The sequence below is a fragment of the Suillus clintonianus genome, assembly GCF_016758775.1.
Source record: "Suillus clintonianus strain FC179 chromosome Unknown DEU56scaffold_21, whole genome shotgun sequence".
Classification (NCBI taxonomy): Eukaryota; Fungi; Basidiomycota; class Agaricomycetes; order Boletales; family Suillaceae; genus Suillus; species Suillus clintonianus.
This window is the reverse complement of record NW_024539245.1, coordinates 41,887-62,429: the sequence shown is the minus strand read 5'-3', so window position 1 is coordinate 62,429 and position 20,543 is coordinate 41,887. Positions and strand designations below refer to the sequence as shown.

The following is a 20,543-nucleotide window of genomic DNA, read 5'->3' as shown; positions in this document are numbered from 1 at the left end:
TTGCGGCCCATCCGCGCGTTTCTTTGAAACAACGCGTCCAACAAAATTGTAGCCTAGAGTCTAGACCCCGACAGCCGGTTGGAAAAGCAGCACAGCCACAGCTTTGTGCCTTTTCCACTAACCAACCACAGGCAACCCATTCGTAAGGCTAGAGGTGCGGTTTCAAGAATTTTCAAGTCTGGGTCAATATTAATCCCATCTATGGTACAGATGGGAGCGACTTCCCAAAACGTTCAGTCGAGACTACCAATCGGCTGAGTCGGGTCTCCTATCGTGCGAGCATGGTTCTAGAATCACGAAAATGAGTGTATAACATAGTTACCACACAATCCTTTGGGCCGCACTCAAACCCCCACATTTTTACTTCATACCAGCGGAGCGATAGTTGAAGTCCTCATGAATGTTTTCAATCCTCGCATTCTTGATGCCAGCATCCGCGATGTGACAGGGTGTCTATCCGATACTCAAAAGGCTGATGTTCTGCTCCACGCCTTGCAGCATTTACCGCCCGAAGGGTACGTGTCCTCCAATTACCCCACTTATAAAAATATAGATTTGATGGTGTATCACAAAGGTCCCGAATTGTCATGGAGAACGCTGTTCAATCGTTTCTCCAGGTCTCAGGTGTTCCACCAGCAGATGTTGCAAGAGGTCTTCTGTTACGTGCCAAAACTCGCTTGGCAGCTGGGTACCGTACTTCCGCACAACAAGGTCAAGTTTGCTCATACCCTTACTAAGGCCTAAGGTTCCTTGCAAGGTGCTGACATCACTGTCTTTCAGATTTGCTGTCCGTGCTATGTTCCGATCCCGCAAATCAAGATGTTAAGGCTATAATACAATCTGAACATTTGCGACAAGAAATGGTACGTTTATCATTTTATATGATGGCCCTTTAGTAAACACTGTCAAGCTTGTTAGGGAACCCGATGGTCCGCCTCGTTTTTCGGCTGAAGTCTGGAGAGAAATTGCTCTCTGTCTTCCCAAGCGTGATCTGAAGTCTCTTTTATTAGTTCCGCATGCACTTTCTCGCATCGCAAGTCAGCTTATTTTCCGCGAGATCGATTTACATTTCACGGCGTCGCCGGATCTCTCCAGAGTTGAGAACAGATACAGGGGTGTCCATGGCGGCCACGAGGAGCAGGAGCTCGACGCCTGGCACTACCAGCGAAGTGCAGACATTCTTACCCGCATTCTCGTGGATCCCGTATTTGCCTTGCAGGTCAGGAGCTTAAGCGTATATGCCGTTGTTTCCGACGCGTCACATACGTTGGCTTTCCAGACTGGTGTGTGGTCATTCTTCAATGCTACTATGTCTCAATCCCTCCTAGGAATGTTAATAAATTCTTTGCCTAAGCTCTGCAACCTTCGCAGTGCGCATTGCTCAGGCAACAAGGAATTAATCACCCGCATGCTTGAAACGATGTGTGCCTCGAACCATCGTCTGTACTGCCTGTCTATTAAGTGTGTTGTTTAGCTTCCCTTTTTCCCCAACCCGGTCTAAATGTTCCCGTTCTACATAGCCCCGTTAATCGTTCAGGGGACATTGACATCCCCCCGTTCAAGCACATCACACATTTTTCCATCAGCGCCGAGGGAGGGAGTGGCACATCTACCCATAAATTCATATCTCAGAGTCATGACAACTTGCGCTCGCTGGTTATCAAGAACACAAACTGGACATTCCCGACGGATGCCATCTCCGTCCGCCACTTGACGACCATCGAGTTCGAAGGCTGTTTTTCCGTAGATAGCCAGGTCTTTTCAGAGATCTTGTCAACTGGCCACCAGCTAGAGTCACTAACGTTGTCAGGTATTCTGGAGTGCACTCCATCAGCGACGTTCCGCATGTATCGGTCCTCGCTTCCGTTCCTGAGGCACTTTGCTCTCAAGATTGTCAGTCTGCATCGACATGTCACGGACCGGGACCTCGTGCCTGCTATCTCGGAATTCTTGAGAGATCGCAAACATCTTCACTCGTTCCACCTCATCATGCCCAGTGCAGACCATCGTCGCATTGGCTTTGACGCGTCTGCTTGGGGTGTACTACCTTCTCTATCAAACCTCCGCAGTCTTTGTATAACTTATCCCAGAGATCTTTCTCCTTCGCTAGCAGGGTGGCTGATTCCGCGGAGTGTTCGTGCGCTCACTATGGAGATCACGGTACCGCCTGCAGAGGACCTTCTTGTTTTCATGAACGTGAGTTGGGGATGCCCGTCATTGAAAAGAAGTGCCAGCAGCATTGATATGTTCCATTATAGCAATTGCGTCCCGGAATCCCACCCCTTCTCACGTTTGTTGGTATGATAAACTTCCCGATACGCTCCGTCATCAGCGTGATCGAGCACGGCTTCTCTAACGTACAGATTGTGCGTATCGACGAGAGTGTCTGGAGCGTCATTCGCTTGGATGACGGGTCAATAGAGATCGAGCAATGGCCATATCGAAGGATCAAGTTTCACGCGGCGGCGTGGTTGGAGTCCCTCCGGTGTGAAGATGCAATGCGGCATTTGGCCTGATAAAAACGAGGGAGAGGTTTAAAAACATTTGAATGTAATTTTTCTATGGTTCAACCTCCTTGATACTCCGCTTATTGGATGACTTTCTGTAGGCACAAAATGTGAGGAATAGCATAGAATAAATCGCTTTGGACGGAGTGCCGCTGTGCGCACCTGCTGATAACATCGTGGTCTAGTGTGACAGTGGCTAGAAACCCCACGCTATGGACGAACTCTCGCCAACTAGTATCAGGGGAAGACAAGTTCGCGAAATTACGACACCCTCCAAACTGCGTGGACATGCGACAATGCTTTCAATGTGGGTAGGCGCTATTAATGACGCGCCAACTGTTAGTAAAGAGGCACAGGCACCCAACTGCCGCAGCAGATTGCGCGCTGCTGTCCTTCGCAAGGACAGGAGTTCTCATGTCGCTGCACTGTCTCCACTGAATCTTGCTGATGCAATAAGGCTCCCTTGCGACTACAATTAATGATCTTTTGGCGTCATTAAGCTTGTGACACGCTGTGTTCATTACTTCCAATTTCCTTATTCGAATAAAAGGCATCAGATGCAGGGTACACAATGCTCACACCACGATGTTTGCGTGCTCACCACAGGTTCTATTTTTAGCAGTGACGCCATCAAGCAAGCCGTAGATCATCATCATCACCTCGTGGTCGGTGGTCGGTGGCAACAAAACTCAGCAGGCGCAAATTCATGAGAATAGCCATGTTCACCGGAGCGCCGTCGTTGCATCCCATCCACTGTGGTCGAACCTAGTGGACTGTGGCGCGTCTATAGTAGCCTCGTTGTCTACAACGAGGTTATTGCATTTGAAGCTGTGGTCACGACCTTGAATTACTTCAAAAGACTGAACGCCGTTACAAACCCAGCAATTTCCGTCACCATTCAATGGACACTGACGATTTCGCTCCTGACAATAGCGTCCGTAATGCCACTTATTTCCCGTAGGTTTGCCTACCTCCACGAAATCACTATAGCTGACGGCCAGGATACAGACAACCAAACTGCATGCCTTATCCTCAAGTAGATAACATGTTTCCACCGTAAGTGCGTGCATTCTACGTACCTGTAGCACATCTGAAAATGAACTCAGAGCTCCATTTGGGCCCCCTGCCGCACAGCATCCAGAGCCCACACCAAGTACCCAGTCTACGCTCGATCGTGAGGCAACTGGCCCTTGTCGCCCCACTAACGATCAATCGTCTCAGCAGTAAGAAAACCTGTGGTCTCTAGTGCACGTGCTGAAAAATGGCTTAGATTGTTGCAGCGAGTCGTCGACATTCTTCAAAATTCCAACATCGTGGAAAAGGGAGCGAACGATGAGCGATCGCGATTCTGGACGGTATACCAAAAGGTTGCAGCACAACACGACAATGAGTTTTTGGAGCACTATGATGGCGACATGGATATCGTCTTGATTTTTGTAAGCCGCGAGCTCCTACGTTAACTACTAGCCAGTCTGATGACTAGTCTTTAGTCTGGCCTATTCTCTGCAGTGAATACAGCCTTCATCACCACTATGGGCCCTAGCGACGCTACCACTACAGATGCTTTACTGACACAAATCATCACACTCATGGTAATGAATAGCCATGGAACCCCCATCACGGGTAATTATCCGCTTCCCGTCCCACCTGCATATTCCGCCGGGCAAGTATGGTTCCAAACTCTGGCTTATGCCAGTCTTTCCTTCAGCCTTCTTGCGGCCTTCGGCGCCGTTATGGGCAAGCAGTGGCTTCGCTTCTACAAGCTTCGGCGATTCGGGCGTGGATCCCTCGAGGATCAGGGCAAGAACAGGCAGCAAAAGTTCGACGGCCTTGAGGCATGGCATTTGGATGCTGTGCTGCAAACATTCCCGGTCCTTTTAGAACTTTCATTATTGCTCTTCAGCGTCTCCCTCTCCTCGTACGTGTGGACGCAACAACCAACCATCACATCCATCATCATTGCGGCCACGGTACTTGGCTTCCTCTTCTACTCGTGCACCCTCTTTGCATCCCTTTTATCCCCATTCTGTCCCTTCCAAACGCCCGCTACCTTATTACTTCGCATGGCTGGTGCATTTATGTGGGCAGGAAGCATGTTTATTAAAAAGAACGACAAAGACTTGCACTCGCTAGGCGCGAGCTTGCGCTCTTTCCTCCGCGGCATCACAACATCCATCTCGAGGCTCGTACAACGACTACTCAATCCCAAGCCTTCCAATGACCATGGGACGGAATCTGCCATACTGTGGGTGCTTGCGACATCCACAGACCCAGACGACATTACAACCGCAGCCTCGCTCATTCCCACTATTACATGGTCACCAAACTCAGACATCGTGTCTCATCGTCAGCGGCTCCGAGACACATTTTTAGGCTGTTTCGACGCTGGGGGACGACTCCGGCCCCCAGCAGGAGATAGAGCAGTCGCTTGTGGGCGAGCTTTAAACCACTTGTGTATTGTTCTGCCAAATGAAGATGATTCCAATGCTCGAAATACTTCCAAGCAGTCGAAAATTTGGCATCAATGGCGCAGCGTCATTCTTCCACAAAGCTTTGACCAGTGCAAAGCCCTTGTCTGTCAACTGCCAACGTTATTTGGCCGGGAGAGGGAGAAATGTCAGGCAGATGCACGCACCGCATTGCGCATGATGATTGCTGCTTCTGGGGACGGATTCATCCCTCCAGACCACGACTCAATCATTTGGCGTGGTCAATTCACGTGGGACGGCGATCATCGCAAAGCAGCTGATTTCGATTGGCTGGTCGACTACCTCGTGTTTTGCTCCCAGGATCACACGGCAATGGGTGATGCTTTATTAGCGTTGAGCGCTATGAAGGGACTTGGCACCCGTGATCGATCATCTGCTTACCTACACGCACTCATAACTGCCCTGGAATCACACACTCCTCGTCTTCGTAATGCGGCTTTACGAGCTGTTTCGGACTCTCGACTGGCACTCGCCGACATTGATGCCATACAGGACGAGAATATTCGCCATCTACTCCTTACGAAATTTTCCCCTGCTCTTCTGACGGCCATTTGCCCTCAGACATCTACTCGCGCTGCTAGTCATCCCGAAGATGAACCCGTGGCCAACTTCAACTATTGGCGAGATCATGCATACCTACGGCTCATTATAGCTCTTACTTCCAACGTGGAATGGTGTAAACGCCTAGTCGTTGATCGACATATCGGATACTGCATTTCCATCTTAAATAACCTCGACGAGCAGTCGCCCGCCCCCTTCCATCTCGCTGCAATATTCGGGCAACTCCGCTCTTCGAGTCCAGACGCAGCTGGAGCTGCGTTTGAGGCAGTTACAGACGAGCAGCTCCCATCCCTTGTCAAGTTAGCCTGGCAGGCTGCATTGGACTTGAAGCTCTATGATGAAGCCGAATGTATCAACGATTTCCCGGCTGTTATCAAGTGCACGGAACCGATGGATATTACAGCCCCCGACCTTGAGGATATCCGTAGAAATGTCGGGCTGGTGATGGAGAAGCTGAAAAAGCAAAACAAGTATCCTCAAATTACGTCTAGTATCCAGGGCTATTATACTGAGTTGACCAGATTGACCAAGACTTAACTTATCTTTTCCGTAAATCTGGGCTGGTGCCCTTAGATCTAAGTTACTTACATCATTATCACGCTCCATTGTAATAGCACGTATGTGAGACGTTCTTATCTGATTCGCCTTGTTTTCTGTAGCTCAGATTTAATAAACTCAGGCTCCGTCTCCGAGCCTTGATAGTATGCTCAGACCAACGTCCAAACCCACCTTCCAAACTCGGCTATATTCATAATGTTGGAAGGGCGGCGCTTTCAATCAGTTGTGAGATAGAACACACTTCGTCGTGACGAAAGTATCTGGATCCTGTATCATTTCCGCTGAGGGTCGCCGCAGTGCTTGACAATATGAATGCTACTATGACAAAATGGGCTTATCCACTTATCCAGTGCCAGTCGTGACACAGCTCAGACTGCGCAATTCACCTCATCAACGGCATATTCTTCTGGAAACAGGTTCATCTGATCAACCCTGGCACGCTCTATCTTAGGAGAGTTGTTACTAAATCTTTAGAGTTGCTCCACTTCTGCGACGACAGGTCGGGAATAGCGTAACGATCTCAACATCAAGCCTCGAGGCAAAATCATAATGATCTCGTGATGGGCTGACGGCCCGGGTAGGTTTGGCTCGTTCAGTGACAGGAGGTTGTAAAAACTCACCATCAAAGCGAGTAGGAGACACGCTGATGCTGCATCTGCATATGCGTTTTATGAGTTTGATGTCGGTGGCCGTATGTCATCCACCGATGCACTATTAAGGATGCTTGTACCTTGCCACGAGACCAGGCGTGGTGGATTCAGGTAGATTCATGTATGAGCACCACGAGGCCCATCTAGCCTAGACTTGAGAAGGCTAGGCCTTTCTGAAATGAAAGATGAATCCGCAGCTTCCATGATGCTGATATGAATCAAAGAAGCACTGGGGCTGACACTGCAGGAACACAGTGGTTTAATATCACATCACAATACAGTTGCTCAGCGAACTACTCACGCGCACGTACGGCTCTGTGGGAGATGCAAGAGTAGAAAAGGTAATTAATAAATCTGATCTGTCCAGATCGGCGGGATCTGATGATAAAAGACAGGAGGTCGGATGCAACATCAGGGTGCAACACATTCAATTGAGCGATGAGACAAGGCGAATTATGTTACCAGCGTTTCGACGAGCTCCACACCAGACAATGGATGTGTTGCGATCCAAGCCCTTCGATAGGCTGACAGTCCATGATTCGAGAACATTCGAAAAAAATATCAAGCCAACACTTAGCCGTCTGCGTCTTTTGCGTTGAATGGAGGGTAAACGTACCGTTTTCAAAGAGGAATTTATAGATCAAATGGTGAGGGCTCGCAAACTTCTTCTGGAGGTCCACAGTTGCTGATTATGATCAATAAACAATAGAGATCCCAACACTCGGGGCTCTATGAGCGGAGATGGCCCAGCGGAGATGAAAGAAAATTTTGAAGAGACGGGGGGTTAATGTGTAGTACTAGCGATGTAGTCACGGTATCGCCGCGTGCGAGAATGTGGGATAGTTTCACTGTATGCCGAAGGTGGTATCGAATCGTAGAATACATTGCTCGTGTCTCGCTTTAGGAAGTACAGAGTATTGTACTGGTCGGCATAAGAAGAAGAGAGGTATGTGCTCACTTCTGGCATGTGCGGCATCATGATAACATGGACTCACGTTCAAAATTCGTGGCCGGCCTTGATAACGAGTACTATCCGAAGCGCTCAGACCGTATGAGCAACAACAGGCAAAGAAGTCGATGAATATCCATTTGGCGTCTCTTCGAGGGGACTGAGCATCAAGAAGACAATCTCAGGCTGTCGGCGACGTCGCAGCATTACATGATGTTCTTGGCAAAACATAAACAAGTTTTAGCACGTGACGTAGGTGGGAGTGAATGTTTGTTTGTATTAGGATCTAAAGCTATCGGCTTCTTTAGAGGGAAATATTACTACTTCAAGTTCAACTGACTCAAAATCTGACTCAACTTGACTCAAACCCAGGGCACCGTCTTCACGTAGTGACTCCTATCAAAATTTCAAATCATTCGGTACAGCATCTCCTTTCCTACATATGCCGGACACGACCCCCTAGTTCCTGTCCACTATTACCCTCTGCATATTGCAGACATATATCTAATATGTCAACTCACCTGCGCTCGGAGGATTCTCAGCTCATCAGTGATCTGCACCGGCTCTCAAAAAAGTCGCCCAAGCTTGTACGCTCAACGGTGTACAATGCGCCGTCAGATCCCTCCATCTCTATTCGAAGCTGGAAGATGAACGAGTTCAAGTACTATGACGTTCCGTCGCCCTTTCCAACGCTAGCCAGAGGGTTGTTCAGCCGTGAACTTCCCTGTGGAGACGACCCTGAAGGGGAGCCAAAGTACCAAATCGTAGCTCGAGGATATGATAAGTTTTTCAACATCGGAGAGGTCCCGTGGACCGATGTGAGTCGTCTTCATCCCAAACTGCCCACCGTAGCCTCATTGTGATTCGTTCACAGTGGTCAACACTTTCCTTACATACGGGACCCACGTATACGCTGTCGCTGAAATCTAATGGATGCATCATATTCATCGCCCCCATTTCTCCTTCGAAGCTGATCGTCACGTCCAAACACGCACTGGGACCGATGCAAGGGGTCCCAGAAACTCATTCCGAGGTTGGCCATCGGTGGCTCAAGAAGCACTTAGTGGAAAAGGGTAAAACTGAGGAACAACTGGCGTCGAAATTGTGGGAGAAGAACTGGACAACAATCGCCGAGGTATGTAATCTAGCAAATGCAGGCAAAAGTTCTGCAGTGAACTGTTACCCCGTAGCTTTGCGATGACAGCTTTGAGGAGCATGTGCTTCCTTATCCCGCCGAGAAGTCGGGTCTCCACCTCCACGGAATAAACGAGACTTTGAGGGAATTTCATACCATGCCTACGGAAACGGTTAACGCATTCGCAGAAGAATGGGGATTTATCAAGACGCCTACCATCACCCTGAACTCAATTGCCGAAGTGAAATCCTTCACTGACGATATCGCAAAAACTGGGGAATGGAATGGTGAAGCGCTCGAAGGATTCGTGGTCCGTACGCACATCGTCGATTCAAAAAAGGGGTCTACCACTCGCAATAGCCGTCCTCCGTACCCAACCGGATCTTCCTTCTTTTTCAAAGTCAAGTTCGACGAACCGTACATGATGTATCGCGACTGGCGGGAAGTTACCAAAATTTTGTTATCGACAAAAGGATCACTGAACGACGCCAAACTTCCAAAGTCGAAGATGAAGCGGAAGGAGACTCATCTTTATGTCGATTGGGTGAAGAAGGAAATAAGGCATAATCCTAGCGCGTTTTTGGAGTATTCTCAAGGCAAAGGCATCATTGCTACTCGCGAGAGATTCTTGAAATGGATGGAGACCGACGATGGGAAGAATGGATTAGTCGTGGAGGATGAGGCGCCGCTTACCACCAAGGAGTTCGGGAAAACCATAATTGTGCCTGTCGCTATTCCCGGGTGTGGTAAGCGCTCAATTTCTGTCTCATGGCTTTCCGTATTCAATATTCCTGTTTCACAGGCAAGACCGCCGTTTCCGTTGCGCTTACTTCTCTATTCAATATCGGACACACCCAGAGTGACGATATACAAGCGAAAAAATCCGCTCCCGTGTTCATCAGGAATGTTATCAACCTCTTGAAGGACCACGATATTGTCATAGCGGACAAGTATGGATCATGCTTGATCTCATGATCGTCCTCATGCTAATCTGCTCTAGGAACAACCACCTTAGGCAACATCGTGACTCACTACGCGAAGCCGTTGCCAAAATGAACCCTCCAGTTCGTCTCCTCGCGTTGAATTGGTCGCTCGATCGACCTCAAGCGACAATCCATCGCATATGCGGTGATAGAGTTTTTGCGCGCGGTGATAAGCACCAGACTCTTCGTGCTGATACCCTGGCCAAGGCGCATGAATACGTCATATGGCAATTCATCCGTAATTCAGAGGAGCTTGCCGACGAAGAGGTAGACGTGAGCATAGAAATGGACCTCGAGGATACCCTTGAGCAAGCCGTAGACCGTGCTGTCACTGCGTGTGTCAGCATCCTTGGTCTTCGACAGCCAAGTGCAGAAGAGATTGACGAGGCCGTGCACAAGGCCCGTAACTACGTGCCTCAGACACAAAAGCCTCAAGAAAAGAAGAAAAAGAAAGATGAACCATCCACGCCACGCTATTTCGGCCTCCTTCCCGAAGTCAATCTCATTGATGTGATCGGGAAACAAATGGAAGGGGCATCAGACGTACCAGAAAACGGAAAAGCGTTTTGGAATGCTCTCGTTGCCGATCATCGTGTCACTTTGCGCCCCCATATCACGGTAGTGCACAACAAATCTCTCCCCGATGCTATTGAACTTTGGGAGCGATGCTCTCAGCTCCACAGAATGGCACTTCCTCCCTGGTTCACCTTCACTCTTGGACATTTGGTCTGGAACAAACGAATTATGGCCATCACTGTGGATGACTTCGAGCTCGACATTCCGCCAGACAACCTCTCTTCCTTAGGTCAGGAAGGAGGTGAATTCGTGTCGAAACTGTCGGAGGAAGTCCGGAATGGTTTGCACATAACGGTTGGAACAAGCGATTCTGAGATACCCCCTTTTGAAGCGAAGGCTCTTGTGGAGGCATGGCGCTTTGGGAAGAGATCGGGGATTGGCTCACTTGAACTTGAAGGGCTAACAGCGCGGGGCAGAATCAAAGGACTCTTCAGCTGAAGTTAATGTGGTCTTGTTAACGTTCTTTAAATGATGGCCTCATAACCATACAACATTAATGTACATCACCTCTCATCATCCCCTCTCATCAACCTCACTCATCAACTCGCCAGAAATTTGTATCAATATTAATAGCAAGTCAATACCTAGTACAAGACCCAGGGTTCCCAAATCAACAACAACCTATCACGATTTCACGGAACTCTCCGCATTCGCACCTTGGCGTCAAACACACAACTGGAAATGCCGATTACGGAGTCACAGAGGCGCTCAAGACCATGCTTGTCGCAAATAAGTTTAAGCGCAAAGTTTTTCGACCTTCTTGCCGCGCTGACTGAAGAACGGCCCCGCACCCACGCGCTGCAATTCTGAGAAATCGAAGACTGCTAGCGCTTCAAATTCGTTACGTCGTCGAAGGCGGAAGGCCAAGTTGGTTTGTTCCCCGTTCTTGAATCTTGACGTTCTTCAACCGTACGGACCCGGTATGGATACCATTGATCCAGGATCTTCGAGGCTGTGGCCAGTGTCCCTCGTATCGTGATGGTGGTGAGTGACTATAATATCTATCACAGGTACTTATCATAGCCTTTTCCGGGTTTTGTTACGGGCGATTCTGCCCACAACAAGCCCGACTCGTTTTCCGTGGAGATCCTTGGAGCCAGTTCCCACAATGTCCAATTAAACACTTCCATTCTGTGGCAGTTCTCAATGGGCGTCATGAACGTGAAACGAAGATGCATTGCCTTGTGATTATTTTGGACTCTGTGAAATCTCATGTGCATAGTTCATCGCACAATGTCCGCTCGAACGGTGAACGTCCAACTTGTTAGGAAGTGACTGGACCTTCAGGGCCCAGAGTTGTCAGGTGAAAGTACTTTTTTGTGCTAAACTCTCCAACTCCCCTAAAACTGTCACCCTGAGACGATATCGATTCCTTTTCGAACCTGGGCGTTATTGACATGTTCTTAGCCACACTCAAGTCATGTCATTCGCTCTAGATATCGGAGGGAACCGTCAAAAAGAATGGTACATTGTTTTCATTCTTCTACCAGAATTTTGAAGAACGGATGAGTACTGATCATCCCTTAACACAGTTCAGTGGTATAAATGTATTTTGAACATTAGCTGTTCGAATTAGGACTGAGGTAAGTCAGCCCAGTAATGAAGAGCGTCAATGGCCCTATCACGCACTCAAAGAAGCCTTTGATGCTCCCGAAGCAATTATCTTCGATCGCCAATTTAAGGCACCATTTGCTGTTGGAGCAAAGGAGCGATCGGTTGCGTATTGGGTGGCCAGGAGGTACACAACCCCAATGACGAGCCTGCCCGAATTATTCTCATCGCACGTACATCAGCGGTGGTTCCGTGATTAAATCGTTCATCGTAACAAATCACGGAAGTCTCGAAGCAGGAAGACATCGAGCGCAATGTACAATTAAATCGGACTGACGTACGGTGGATTTTTCATTTACACCCGCGGTTAACTGTCATACTGGCTTCATACCGCGAGATGTACAGGTCGATACGGCGTACTCATAACACAGAAGGGTACGCTGTTGGTGTTACACGCGCAGGGTATGCGCCAGACATGAAGGGACTGGCTTGGAGGGAGCCACCATCTGTTGAACATGGATCCGAGAAGAGGTGAAGTTTATCGAAGAGGTGTGACTTGGGCCAGTGATATCCCAGTGTCAATGTCAGGCGCTCTGATTATCTTGGCAGACTAATTGTCGTCCATTCAAATGACTTGCTTGGCTGGCACTACGGTTAGTGACAATTTGGCCATGCACCACGGACAACATCCAGAAGTAAGTATCATCATGCTAAATGACAGTTTTCCCTTATTTCGGGTTCGGCCAACATATCAGATACTTGAACGATAAATTTAGTTTCAAACGTCCGCGTCAACCCTCAAGCCCTAGAATGTAGAATTATGTATGTAGGTATGACCTTCTGGAATATTGGACTGCGGTACAATTGAAGCAACCCCAGGAATTTACTTAAAAAGATAAGGTGTGAAATAGCGAATATTTATTTTTCACATGACATCCGATCATGACGATTTTCGCTGCGCAGCGCATCTTCGAACGTGTTGTCGACCAGTCTGCTGGATGCGCAGCTTTCTTCTCTGCTGCGGATGACTCGACAACGGGTCTGTTCTAGATATAAATCAGGTAATGTTATTTATAGATTCATGATGACAAGGGTCGTGGGGTTCTAGCGTGGAGTGCTGACACAGGCGCTGACTCCAAGGTCGGTTTCGACATGGAAGATACCTCTGGAGAAGAATTCAACAGCTAGCCATGGACATCCATGGATCCGTATGTCGTATCATGCCTCTTTTTACCTCCATCAAGCTATCGTCCGGCTCAACGAATAATTGTGAGCGCTGTCCTGTCTGAATGTAGGTATTCACTTGTCGTACTACGATATTTTGGGACATTGATGTTCTGTACAATATTCCACTTCGGATCGTTCACATAGGCCTCTGCTCAGAGATTGGGTGAGAGTTCATTTAATTCAGTTATTTTCCTTATTGAAATTCAAATAGGAACTTCTATCAAGCTTATTCGTTACCTTGCCGCTGCCGTCGCTATTCAATATTCATTACTGGGGTATAAGGATGGAACCGTTTTAGCACTAAATATCTCAGACCCATCCCCTCTCCTCTCTGAAGGCTGCCCACCATGCAAGATCTGCCCATAGAAGTTGTCAGCACCGTTCTTCAGAACGTGTCCGCGACAGAGGATCTTCTGCATTTACGCAGCTTGAACTGGACATACAAAGAGCTGGTCACTCCCCGTGTGTTCAGCACCCTTCACATAAAAAATAGCATCCAGAGTGCACAAAACTGCCACCAGATCATCGGTTCCCCAAGCCTTGCCACCCATATTCGAGAAGTCGTCTACGATTCTCGCGACAACGAATGTTTCCGGCTTCCACCCGACATCGTAGGCAAGTTGCTCTTCCTTTGCTCACGTATTATGGAGTCTAATTTGGCCCTGTACATGCAGATTCTCGCGATGCGGTTGAGGTCAGCGAGCTTGAAGAAGCACTGACCGAGGCATTTTGCGGTTTAACTGCACTTCCGAGGATTGACCGTGTCGTGCTCAACTTCTGGCCGTCATTTCTCTCCCAGTCGGGGAGGGAAGTTCATGAGACGCCATTCTGGTTCACAAACAGGCAGCACATCCTCCTTCACGCCATCCATCACGGCATGAAGACATCTCGTATGTCCACATTGTCTCTCAAGAACGTGATTCTGCCTGCCACATGTTACGACTTCGTTTCGTCCCTCACGGACTCACCACTGTCACATTTATCAATATCCGTTGTGTCCAACGCCGATGTCAGTGCCTGGTCAGGTTCCAAGAACGTCAACGGATCACTTGGCGCACTTTTACCCTCCTCCAACTCCACCTTGAAATCACTTGTATTGTGCAGCCCCCAGGGCCCCTACCACAGCCTCACAACTCGGCTTTCTTCATTCCATTATCCATCTCTCGAATCGCTTGTACTTGAAAACATCGTTTTTGATCAGATGCCCTCCGCCGATGGCGTTGAGGAGTTTGTCCTTCGTCACAAGGATACTTTGCATCGACTTGAACTGCAATCATGTGCATGCCACATACCAAGCTCATCAACTGATGACAGGCGGTGGTCGACCATTTTGCAACGATGGGCTACCGAGCTCACTAGCTTGAGGGAGATCGTCGTTAATAACGACGGTCTCAGATATGTCCTTCTCGATGCTGATCGGGGCTACATTCCCAATGGAGAGATCAGCACCACGGTGTTTGAGGATGATTCGTCAAGCTTGCAGATGTTCAAAGATACTATTGCGGCTGACCGAGCTGTAGAGTAATTGATTTCGATGCATCCTCATGATACCCGGGCCGAAGTCTTTATGTAAATCAGACTGTACTTGTATGCATACGCAGTGTATTCGAATTCCTTATACCCATTTCCAATCAAGCACGACATGTTTACTCACAAAATTCTGCCATGGACCAATCTAAAGCCCACAAGATTACGAATATGATTCGACGTTCCTATAGACCGATCTTAAGACATCTTTGATTCGTTCTGTGGGTTCCACGCTGGTGCTGGTGCTTATCATTCCTGACTGCTAAGCCTCGACCTTTTTCCAACAACATTTGAATTCTGCAACCATACATGTGCTCGGCGAACCTAGTTATGCATAGGGTGTGTATATGAGTGGCTTAGTAATAATCTGTTAGAGGGTTAAATTTAAACTATGATGCGACGACGACGATCCAATCAATCATGTTTGCCAGTTCTTGGTCTGTCGAAGTTCTTCCGGGTCCGCAGCCAGCACTGGAAGTCCTACGATGATCAATATTCCGACCATTGTCCGAATCAGCGCAAGTGGTCCCTGCAAGCGTCACAAGTGACTGCAATGGAATTGGGTCAAATGGGGCTCCTTAAGTATCTAATTGTATAGGCGTATAAGGTTCTCCGCATCATGCTCATGGTAAGCATATTTTGGTTCAGCGGTCCTTCGCATTTAGTGTACTACTGCTAACTTCTTGTATCTTGTACCCGATGATCGCCTGGAAGATACCGTGATATATCTCTCATCGATGATCGCACATCGTCGAATCCATTCTCTCACCCGTCCCAGACGGACCTGCTACTGAATACAGCAAGGCGAGATGAAAACAAAAGGCCGCTCTTACTTACCGTATCACTCGCAACGCATCGCCTCCTTGCGCCAACAACAAGATCTTATACCCTTTCTCTTTCACCGCATTGTCTTTGGAGCGGCGACCATCGCATCTTTCGCCTTCTCGAGCTTAGTTATCCCAGTACTGATGCCCTCAGTCGTATTCCCCTCCATCATCCGCACTATGACCAAGCATCCGGAGTATCATCCTACCCGGGCAGTTATTTGTTACTCGGGTATATCGTTGAAGTTCTGCCTACATTACCTACAGGAGAGGAATAATTAATAATGAAGGAACGATGGTATTCCTTCTATCAAGATATGACTACGGCTAAGGGACAATGGGAACGGGAAGACGATGATAGGCAAATCGACGCCGCCCCTCTGCAAGTTGTCTGACAGGGGCGCTTGAATGGTGGATGGCGGCAGGGCGATAAATATATTAGTCGTGCGATGCCAACTTGTAGTATCAGCTACTAGTTCCCTGCCCAGCTGCAGACCATCTCACCGTTCGCAACTTCGCATAGCCAATGGATTGGGAGACTGATCAGATCTCGCTGTGATTATGACTTCCGTTTGGTCGATGCGGCTATTCGCCCGCTGCACCGCAACACTTATCTTACGCTCCCATTCGAGTATCGATTTACTTACCATGTGCCACTAACGCAGGATGTGAACTCGTCCAAAGGTCTAAAATTTTAAATGCGCATCGGCCCCGAGGACGCACGTATCAAATGCGAGAAGGAGATAGATGACCTCGCTCTTCTATCGTAGATGTGCTACGTATGACTCTTAAGAATCACAATACTAAAAAAACAAACAGTGTCTCTGGAGCAAAGAAACCAATACACAACAGGAGAAAAAAAAAGACCTTCGCCTATGCATTCACCTATGTAAACAAGCCATTAAAGTCCTCATGAATTTCCAGCTATAGCCTGCGCGCCCTGCTTCAGGATTTGTTGAATGTCTGGGTTGTCGGCACTACAAGGACCAGTGAGTTGGGATGTTTATTTATGTTATAATGGAGTGCGCACATGGAGTAACCATCGTTAGGCGACGCCGTCGTTGGGGTGTTGGTTGTGTCTAACTGGATGGTGGCGCTTGATTCGACAATGCCGCTCGAGCCCCACTACAACGAGCGTCAATCAAATGCAAATGCATCATTGTGACAGGAAGTATTGACCTGATACTGCATGATGCCTGCCAATCCAGCGCTGTTGCCCACTGCAATAGAGTTTAGCGTGGTTGGGCATGGTCACTCTGTATTCACATACTCTGCAAAAACGAGGTGTAACCCTGTTCTTGTTGCGTGGTATTAGCAAAACTTGTCGTCGCTGCAAGATTAAGAACATGAGTACACCACTGCCGACTGTTGAACTGCGACAACACTACCTGTATTTGATGTGTAAGGGGCATAACTCATGTTGAACGGGACGAAGCTGTTCAAATTGGTTTGGGTGACTAGACCAAATCCGTTGAGGACAAGAGGCTTCCCGACGCTGAACGGAATATAAGTCAGTCATCAGCTGAGCCACGGACTTTAACTCACGCGGCAGCAGACTGAGCCGATTGATTAATCCACGCAAGACTCGAAGCGATTTTGTTTGCAACGGGGTCAAGATTTGGGTCATCGGGACCGTACGATTCCTGATCTGGAAATACCTGGAAGGAACCGAAGCCTATGTTAGGGATGTTAAGGATGTCCTGGCTGTCGACCCCAGATGAGCCATCCGTTGTGGAGCCGATCGAGCTGGAGACTTCTCGTGTTGCTGAAAAATGATAAGAAACTCTGCAGCTCGATGACATAGATCAAGGTACCTGTGGACACCCAGCGACCCCTTATCATTATCCCGTCTTCCTTCAATGTTCCTGCACGCTTAGCGGCTGCCCTGTTTAGGCGTCGCGACTCAGCGCGCTGCCTTATGATCTGCTCTTTTGTCAAAGGAGTGGCTCTCTTGCGCTTCTTGCCAGGTGCGGGAGAGGGCGTAGCTGAAGCTGTTGGTGTAACGGGGTATAACTTCGCACAGTCTGTGCATTGCAACCCAGATGTTCTGCAAACAATTGAGAATTACGACCCAAAAGCGATACCGTATGATACCTACCCAGCGGAGACGATGTGGTTGGGATCGAGAGAGGCAATAAATGCAGCCATCAGAGCATGCCACTTCGTGATGGTTTGTGTGGTACATGTTGCACTAGTGGGCATGGTCGAGTTGCATCTGTTGTATGGTGAGTCATTTGTTCCAAGGCTGTAGACACCTCGGGGTGGATTACCTGGCGTCATTTGCAAGCTCCCAGCTGAAGACAGCAGGGCTATCGAAATAGCGCAATACGATCTGCTTGACGTAGTTCTGGAAGGCAGACAAGATATTGGCGTCCGTGTAAAAATCGTCGTGATTCTGAAGTGCGAACTGGCGGACATAGAGATCCATACCGCCTGTAAGAATGAGGATTTGTCCAAGGTTTGATTGGACACTGAGTGTAGTGTTTGACTTACCATAGTCATTGGAAAGAGTGTTACGCGGCGTAGCGACCGACGAAAGCACCAGGGGTGTACCGCCGCCGGACGTCGTTGCGTTAGGTACTGGATTCCAGTTGTTCGTCAGCGACATGATAACATATAGTCCTTGTTGTTCCGCCATTTGAACCACAGTATCAAGCTTCTGGAGTCCAGTCGGTCCATCGTTGATTGTGGTAGTGCCGTTTTGTACCAACTGAAACCACGTCCCACCCTCCGGAATGGTTTCCACGTCTGTCAATCAAGCCACTATAATCGCGAACCTCGCCAGACAGGTAATGAACAAACCATTAAATGCCCAAATCCTGATGACCTTGATACCCGTATCGGAGATGTTCTTCAGGACATTCCAGATATCATCGTTCGTTTCCAACGTCGGTAACCAGTACAAGTTCGTCCCAATGAATCTGAGTGAGCTATGGTGCAATGTGTTTGCTTACCATATGCCGATAAAAGTAATTGCTCTTACCTTCCGTTGGCGGAAAATCCATCCTTACTAGAGCTCACGAAGGAGTTGTTACCTCTCTTTGCGATCGTCGTTGAGGGAGCTGCAGCCAGGCATGACCAGACAGAAGCTAAAAGCCAAATGTACAGAAAGAGGTACATGGCAACTGGGGCTCACGAAAAAACGGAGGGAGCAGGAGGCAAGAAGTCGCCCGGGCGTCCACTCAAAGTTATTAAAACTCTCTACAAGGTGGGTGGGTTGCACATGGGGGCGGCAAGGCACGGCATGCCTGTTGCAAGCGCACAAATGAAAAAGAGCCTGTTCGCTTCCACTCGGGCGTTAATCAGGGTTCTCTCAGCAGAACACGGATTGACACATTCTTCGGCAGAACCGGGGGCTATGACATACGTTCTGTAGTGAGCAACGGATGGCTGGAATGCATGTTCCTGTGCAGGGGGAAACAGTGAGCACAAGGACGTGTTATGGTATTGAGACATACACAAAAGACTCAGGCGTCTTCTAAATGGCGCGCAGTTGCTTCTAGCCCTATCTTCATGTACAAGTAAGTCATGACCTTGGCCCATGGTGCACTGTTAAGTATATCAGTCGATACAATGCCGTAAAAATTAAAAACGGAGCTGAACGTGACAACAGAGTAATACATAGAAAATTCCATATGATCTGATGGCCTACCGTCACCAACTTTAAGCATGTGTGCAGCACGGATTCCTGATCGTCGGACTCTGAGATGTGTTATGCTCATAAGCAATGTCACAGAGCAATAAAGGGTGGGGACAGTAACATAAATGCCACCTAAGATTTGCATTCCAACTTTTGTTTCACACAATTAGCCACGCCGACAGTAAATTCAACGTCTCCAACCCACAGGCCGCCGTCAAGGTTTTCGACATTTCGAGCCGTGCTGTAGCCTAGAGCACTGAGCGTTTCAGATGCGCTCTAGACTACCCTCCAAATCTGCTGCAGGACATTGGTCTCCCGATGTACCAGCTCGATACCAGCTTTTGTCAAACTTATGGCCCAGTGAGTATCACGAAAGGCGTTCTATGAGGAATACTCACACTGGCAGCTCTCAACTGAGTCTAGACTCTCGTGGTTCTCTTTGACGCTGAACGTTTCAGGAGGGTGATTTATTATTGTGAATCATCCAATCCCATCGATTTCTCCGATGATGCTGTGTTCTTGCATAAAAATTCTCCCTTTCATTTTCCCATGGGTCACCCATGGCCAGCTTCTCAAAGCGCTTCTTCATGACAGCACAATCATTGAACAGGCGCTGTGACATTTGGTGATCTCGATTCAGAACGTGTACGCATGTTCAACTGTGCAAGCCATGTGCATGACGAAGTGCCTTGAGAAGTGGATGAGGATGGCAGAGAGAATTTGTAGAGGGAGGCTTGTAAGTCAGATCATTGCGTGGGTGGACACATTGAACGGGCATAGAAGCGGAAGGGAGCTGCAGATGCAATGGGTGGTACAGATATTTACGCCAGGGCAGCTACATAGTAGCAAAGCGGAGCTGGGGAGAACCTGTCGTCGACTGTGGGCACCGGCGGAGGGAAGTCATGCAACACATCAAGGGACAAAGGCACACCGACTCGCACGCAGCATCACCACTTCTCTGATCTTTAACCATCGCGTGGTCACCGGGAATGACTTCGGACCGTGGCACACGATCAAGGGCTCGCTCGAAATCACGGTGCAACACACGGCTTCCGATATTGCTGTGGTCATCTAATCAGCCACCCGAAGACAGATCATGATTTCATGCCCGGTCCTCCCAAAGAACCCAAAACAATTAATTGATATGTGAGCACCGCAGTATGCCCTCGCATACCTACAGATGATGAGGGATGAGTATTTAATTGCTAGACTGCTTGTTGGAAACACCCATTCCCTCCTCTTCGTCCTTCGTCAGATTGCCCGAGTGTGCCAAAATCGGACTTTCATCGCTCTTTGAAATCGGGTGATGTGCCGACGTGCCGTGCTCGTTATCATACCTTCAAACGTTGCCGCTGCAACAAACTCT

At 48.5% G+C, this 20,543-nt stretch overlaps 6 protein-coding genes across 6 annotated transcripts; 5 read left to right on the top strand and 1 right to left on the bottom strand.

The window, feature by feature from the left end:
• Positions 1 to 37: 37 nt before the first annotated feature.
• DEU56DRAFT_791460 (uncharacterized protein) lies at positions 38 to 2,687 on the top strand. The gene is made up of 9 exons (XM_041352663.1): positions 38 to 154; positions 211 to 515; positions 575 to 711; positions 781 to 863; positions 911 to 1,283; positions 1,329 to 1,461; positions 1,521 to 2,196; positions 2,259 to 2,550; positions 2,609 to 2,687. Exons 2-8 carry the CDS (start codon positions 397 to 399, stop codon positions 2,514 to 2,516), a joined length of 1,779 nt encoding a protein of 592 aa, XP_041210443.1. The 5' UTR covers positions 38 to 154; positions 211 to 396; the 3' UTR covers positions 2,517 to 2,550; positions 2,609 to 2,687.
• Positions 2,688 to 3,225: 538 nt separating this feature from the next.
• Positions 3,226 to 4,333, top strand: DEU56DRAFT_242915 (uncharacterized protein; the record flags this gene model as incomplete). Its single annotated transcript, XM_041345267.1, has 5 exons — positions 3,226 to 3,464; positions 3,516 to 3,563; positions 3,614 to 3,730; positions 3,778 to 3,943; positions 3,998 to 4,333. Coding segments are annotated over exons 1-5 (723 nt in total), but the record flags the coding sequence as incomplete, so codon positions are not given.
• A 902-nt stretch (positions 4,334 to 5,235) lies between these two features.
• On the top strand, positions 5,236 to 6,199 carry DEU56DRAFT_791453 (uncharacterized protein). Its single transcript, XM_041352662.1, has one exon. It carries the CDS (start codon positions 5,309 to 5,311, stop codon positions 6,092 to 6,094), a length of 786 nt encoding a protein of 261 aa, XP_041210441.1. The 5' UTR covers positions 5,236 to 5,308; the 3' UTR covers positions 6,095 to 6,199.
• Positions 6,200 to 8,023: 1,824 nt separating this feature from the next.
• On the top strand, positions 8,024 to 11,073 carry DEU56DRAFT_791449 (RNA ligase-domain-containing protein). Its single transcript, XM_041352661.1, has 5 exons — positions 8,024 to 8,532; positions 8,589 to 8,849; positions 8,905 to 9,595; positions 9,652 to 9,799; positions 9,850 to 11,073. The coding sequence occupies exons 1-5, from the start codon at positions 8,224 to 8,226 to the stop codon at positions 10,844 to 10,846; spliced, it is 2,406 nt and encodes an 801-aa protein (XP_041210440.1). The 5' UTR covers positions 8,024 to 8,223; the 3' UTR covers positions 10,847 to 11,073.
• Positions 11,074 to 13,533: 2,460 nt separating this feature from the next.
• Positions 13,534 to 14,840, top strand: DEU56DRAFT_979287 (uncharacterized protein; the record flags this gene model as incomplete). The annotated part of the gene is made up of 2 exons (XM_041359735.1): positions 13,534 to 13,825; positions 13,861 to 14,840. 2 exons carry the CDS (start codon positions 13,534 to 13,536, stop codon positions 14,709 to 14,711), a joined length of 1,143 nt encoding a protein of 380 aa, XP_041210439.1. The 3' UTR covers positions 14,712 to 14,840.
• A 1,396-nt stretch (positions 14,841 to 16,236) lies between these two features.
• On the bottom strand, positions 16,237 to 18,735 carry DEU56DRAFT_791434 (glycoside hydrolase family 5 protein). The gene is made up of 12 exons (XM_041352660.1): positions 18,521 to 18,735; positions 18,340 to 18,467; positions 18,031 to 18,285; positions 17,808 to 17,970; positions 17,636 to 17,752; positions 17,352 to 17,584; positions 17,083 to 17,302; positions 16,926 to 17,032; positions 16,808 to 16,867; positions 16,717 to 16,757; positions 16,568 to 16,662; positions 16,237 to 16,514 (listed from the first exon to the last, which is right to left on the bottom strand). The coding sequence occupies exons 1-12, from the start codon at positions 18,655 to 18,657 to the stop codon at positions 16,448 to 16,450; spliced, it is 1,623 nt and encodes a 540-aa protein (XP_041210438.1). The 5' UTR covers positions 18,658 to 18,735; the 3' UTR covers positions 16,237 to 16,447.
• Between the last annotated feature and the right edge of the window lie 1,808 nt (positions 18,736 to 20,543).

What these genes read in the sequence shown, in the direction of transcription:
- DEU56DRAFT_791449 (XM_041352661.1), top strand. Translation starts at nt 8,224, where the DNA reads ATGTCAACTCACCTGCGCTCGGAGGATTCTCAGCTCATCAGTGATCTG. An exon ending in GAGAGGTCCCGTGGACCGAT is followed by an intron (nt 8,533 to 8,588) that starts GTGAGTCGTCTT and finishes ATTCGTTCACAG; the next exon opens with TGGTCAACACTTTCCTTACA. An exon ending in TGTCGCTATTCCCGGGTGTG is followed by an intron (nt 9,596 to 9,651) that starts GTAAGCGCTCAA and finishes CCTGTTTCACAG; the next exon opens with GCAAGACCGCCGTTTCCGTT.
- DEU56DRAFT_791434 (XM_041352660.1), bottom strand. Translation starts at nt 18,657, where the DNA reads ATGTACCTCTTTCTGTACATTTGGCTTTTAGCTTCTGTCTGGTCATGC. An exon ending in GGGTCGCTGGGTGTCCACAG is followed by an intron (nt 17,303 to 17,351) that starts GTACCTTGATCT and finishes ATCATTTTTCAG; the next exon opens with CAACACGAGAAGTCTCCAGC. An exon ending in CCTAACGATGGTTACTCCAT is followed by an intron (nt 16,515 to 16,567) that starts GTGCGCACTCCA and finishes TGGTCCTTGTAG; the next exon opens with TGCCGACAACCCAGACATTC.
- DEU56DRAFT_791460 (XM_041352663.1), top strand. Translation starts at nt 397, where the DNA reads ATGAATGTTTTCAATCCTCGCATTCTTGATGCCAGCATCCGCGATGTG. An exon ending in CAGCATTTACCGCCCGAAGG is followed by an intron (nt 516 to 574) that starts GTACGTGTCCTC and finishes TGTATCACAAAG; the next exon opens with GTCCCGAATTGTCATGGAGA. An exon ending in CCGTACTTCCGCACAACAAG is followed by an intron (nt 712 to 780) that starts GTCAAGTTTGCT and finishes ACTGTCTTTCAG; the next exon opens with ATTTGCTGTCCGTGCTATGT.
- DEU56DRAFT_791453 (XM_041352662.1), top strand. Translation starts at nt 5,309, where the DNA reads ATGGGTGATGCTTTATTAGCGTTGAGCGCTATGAAGGGACTTGGCACC.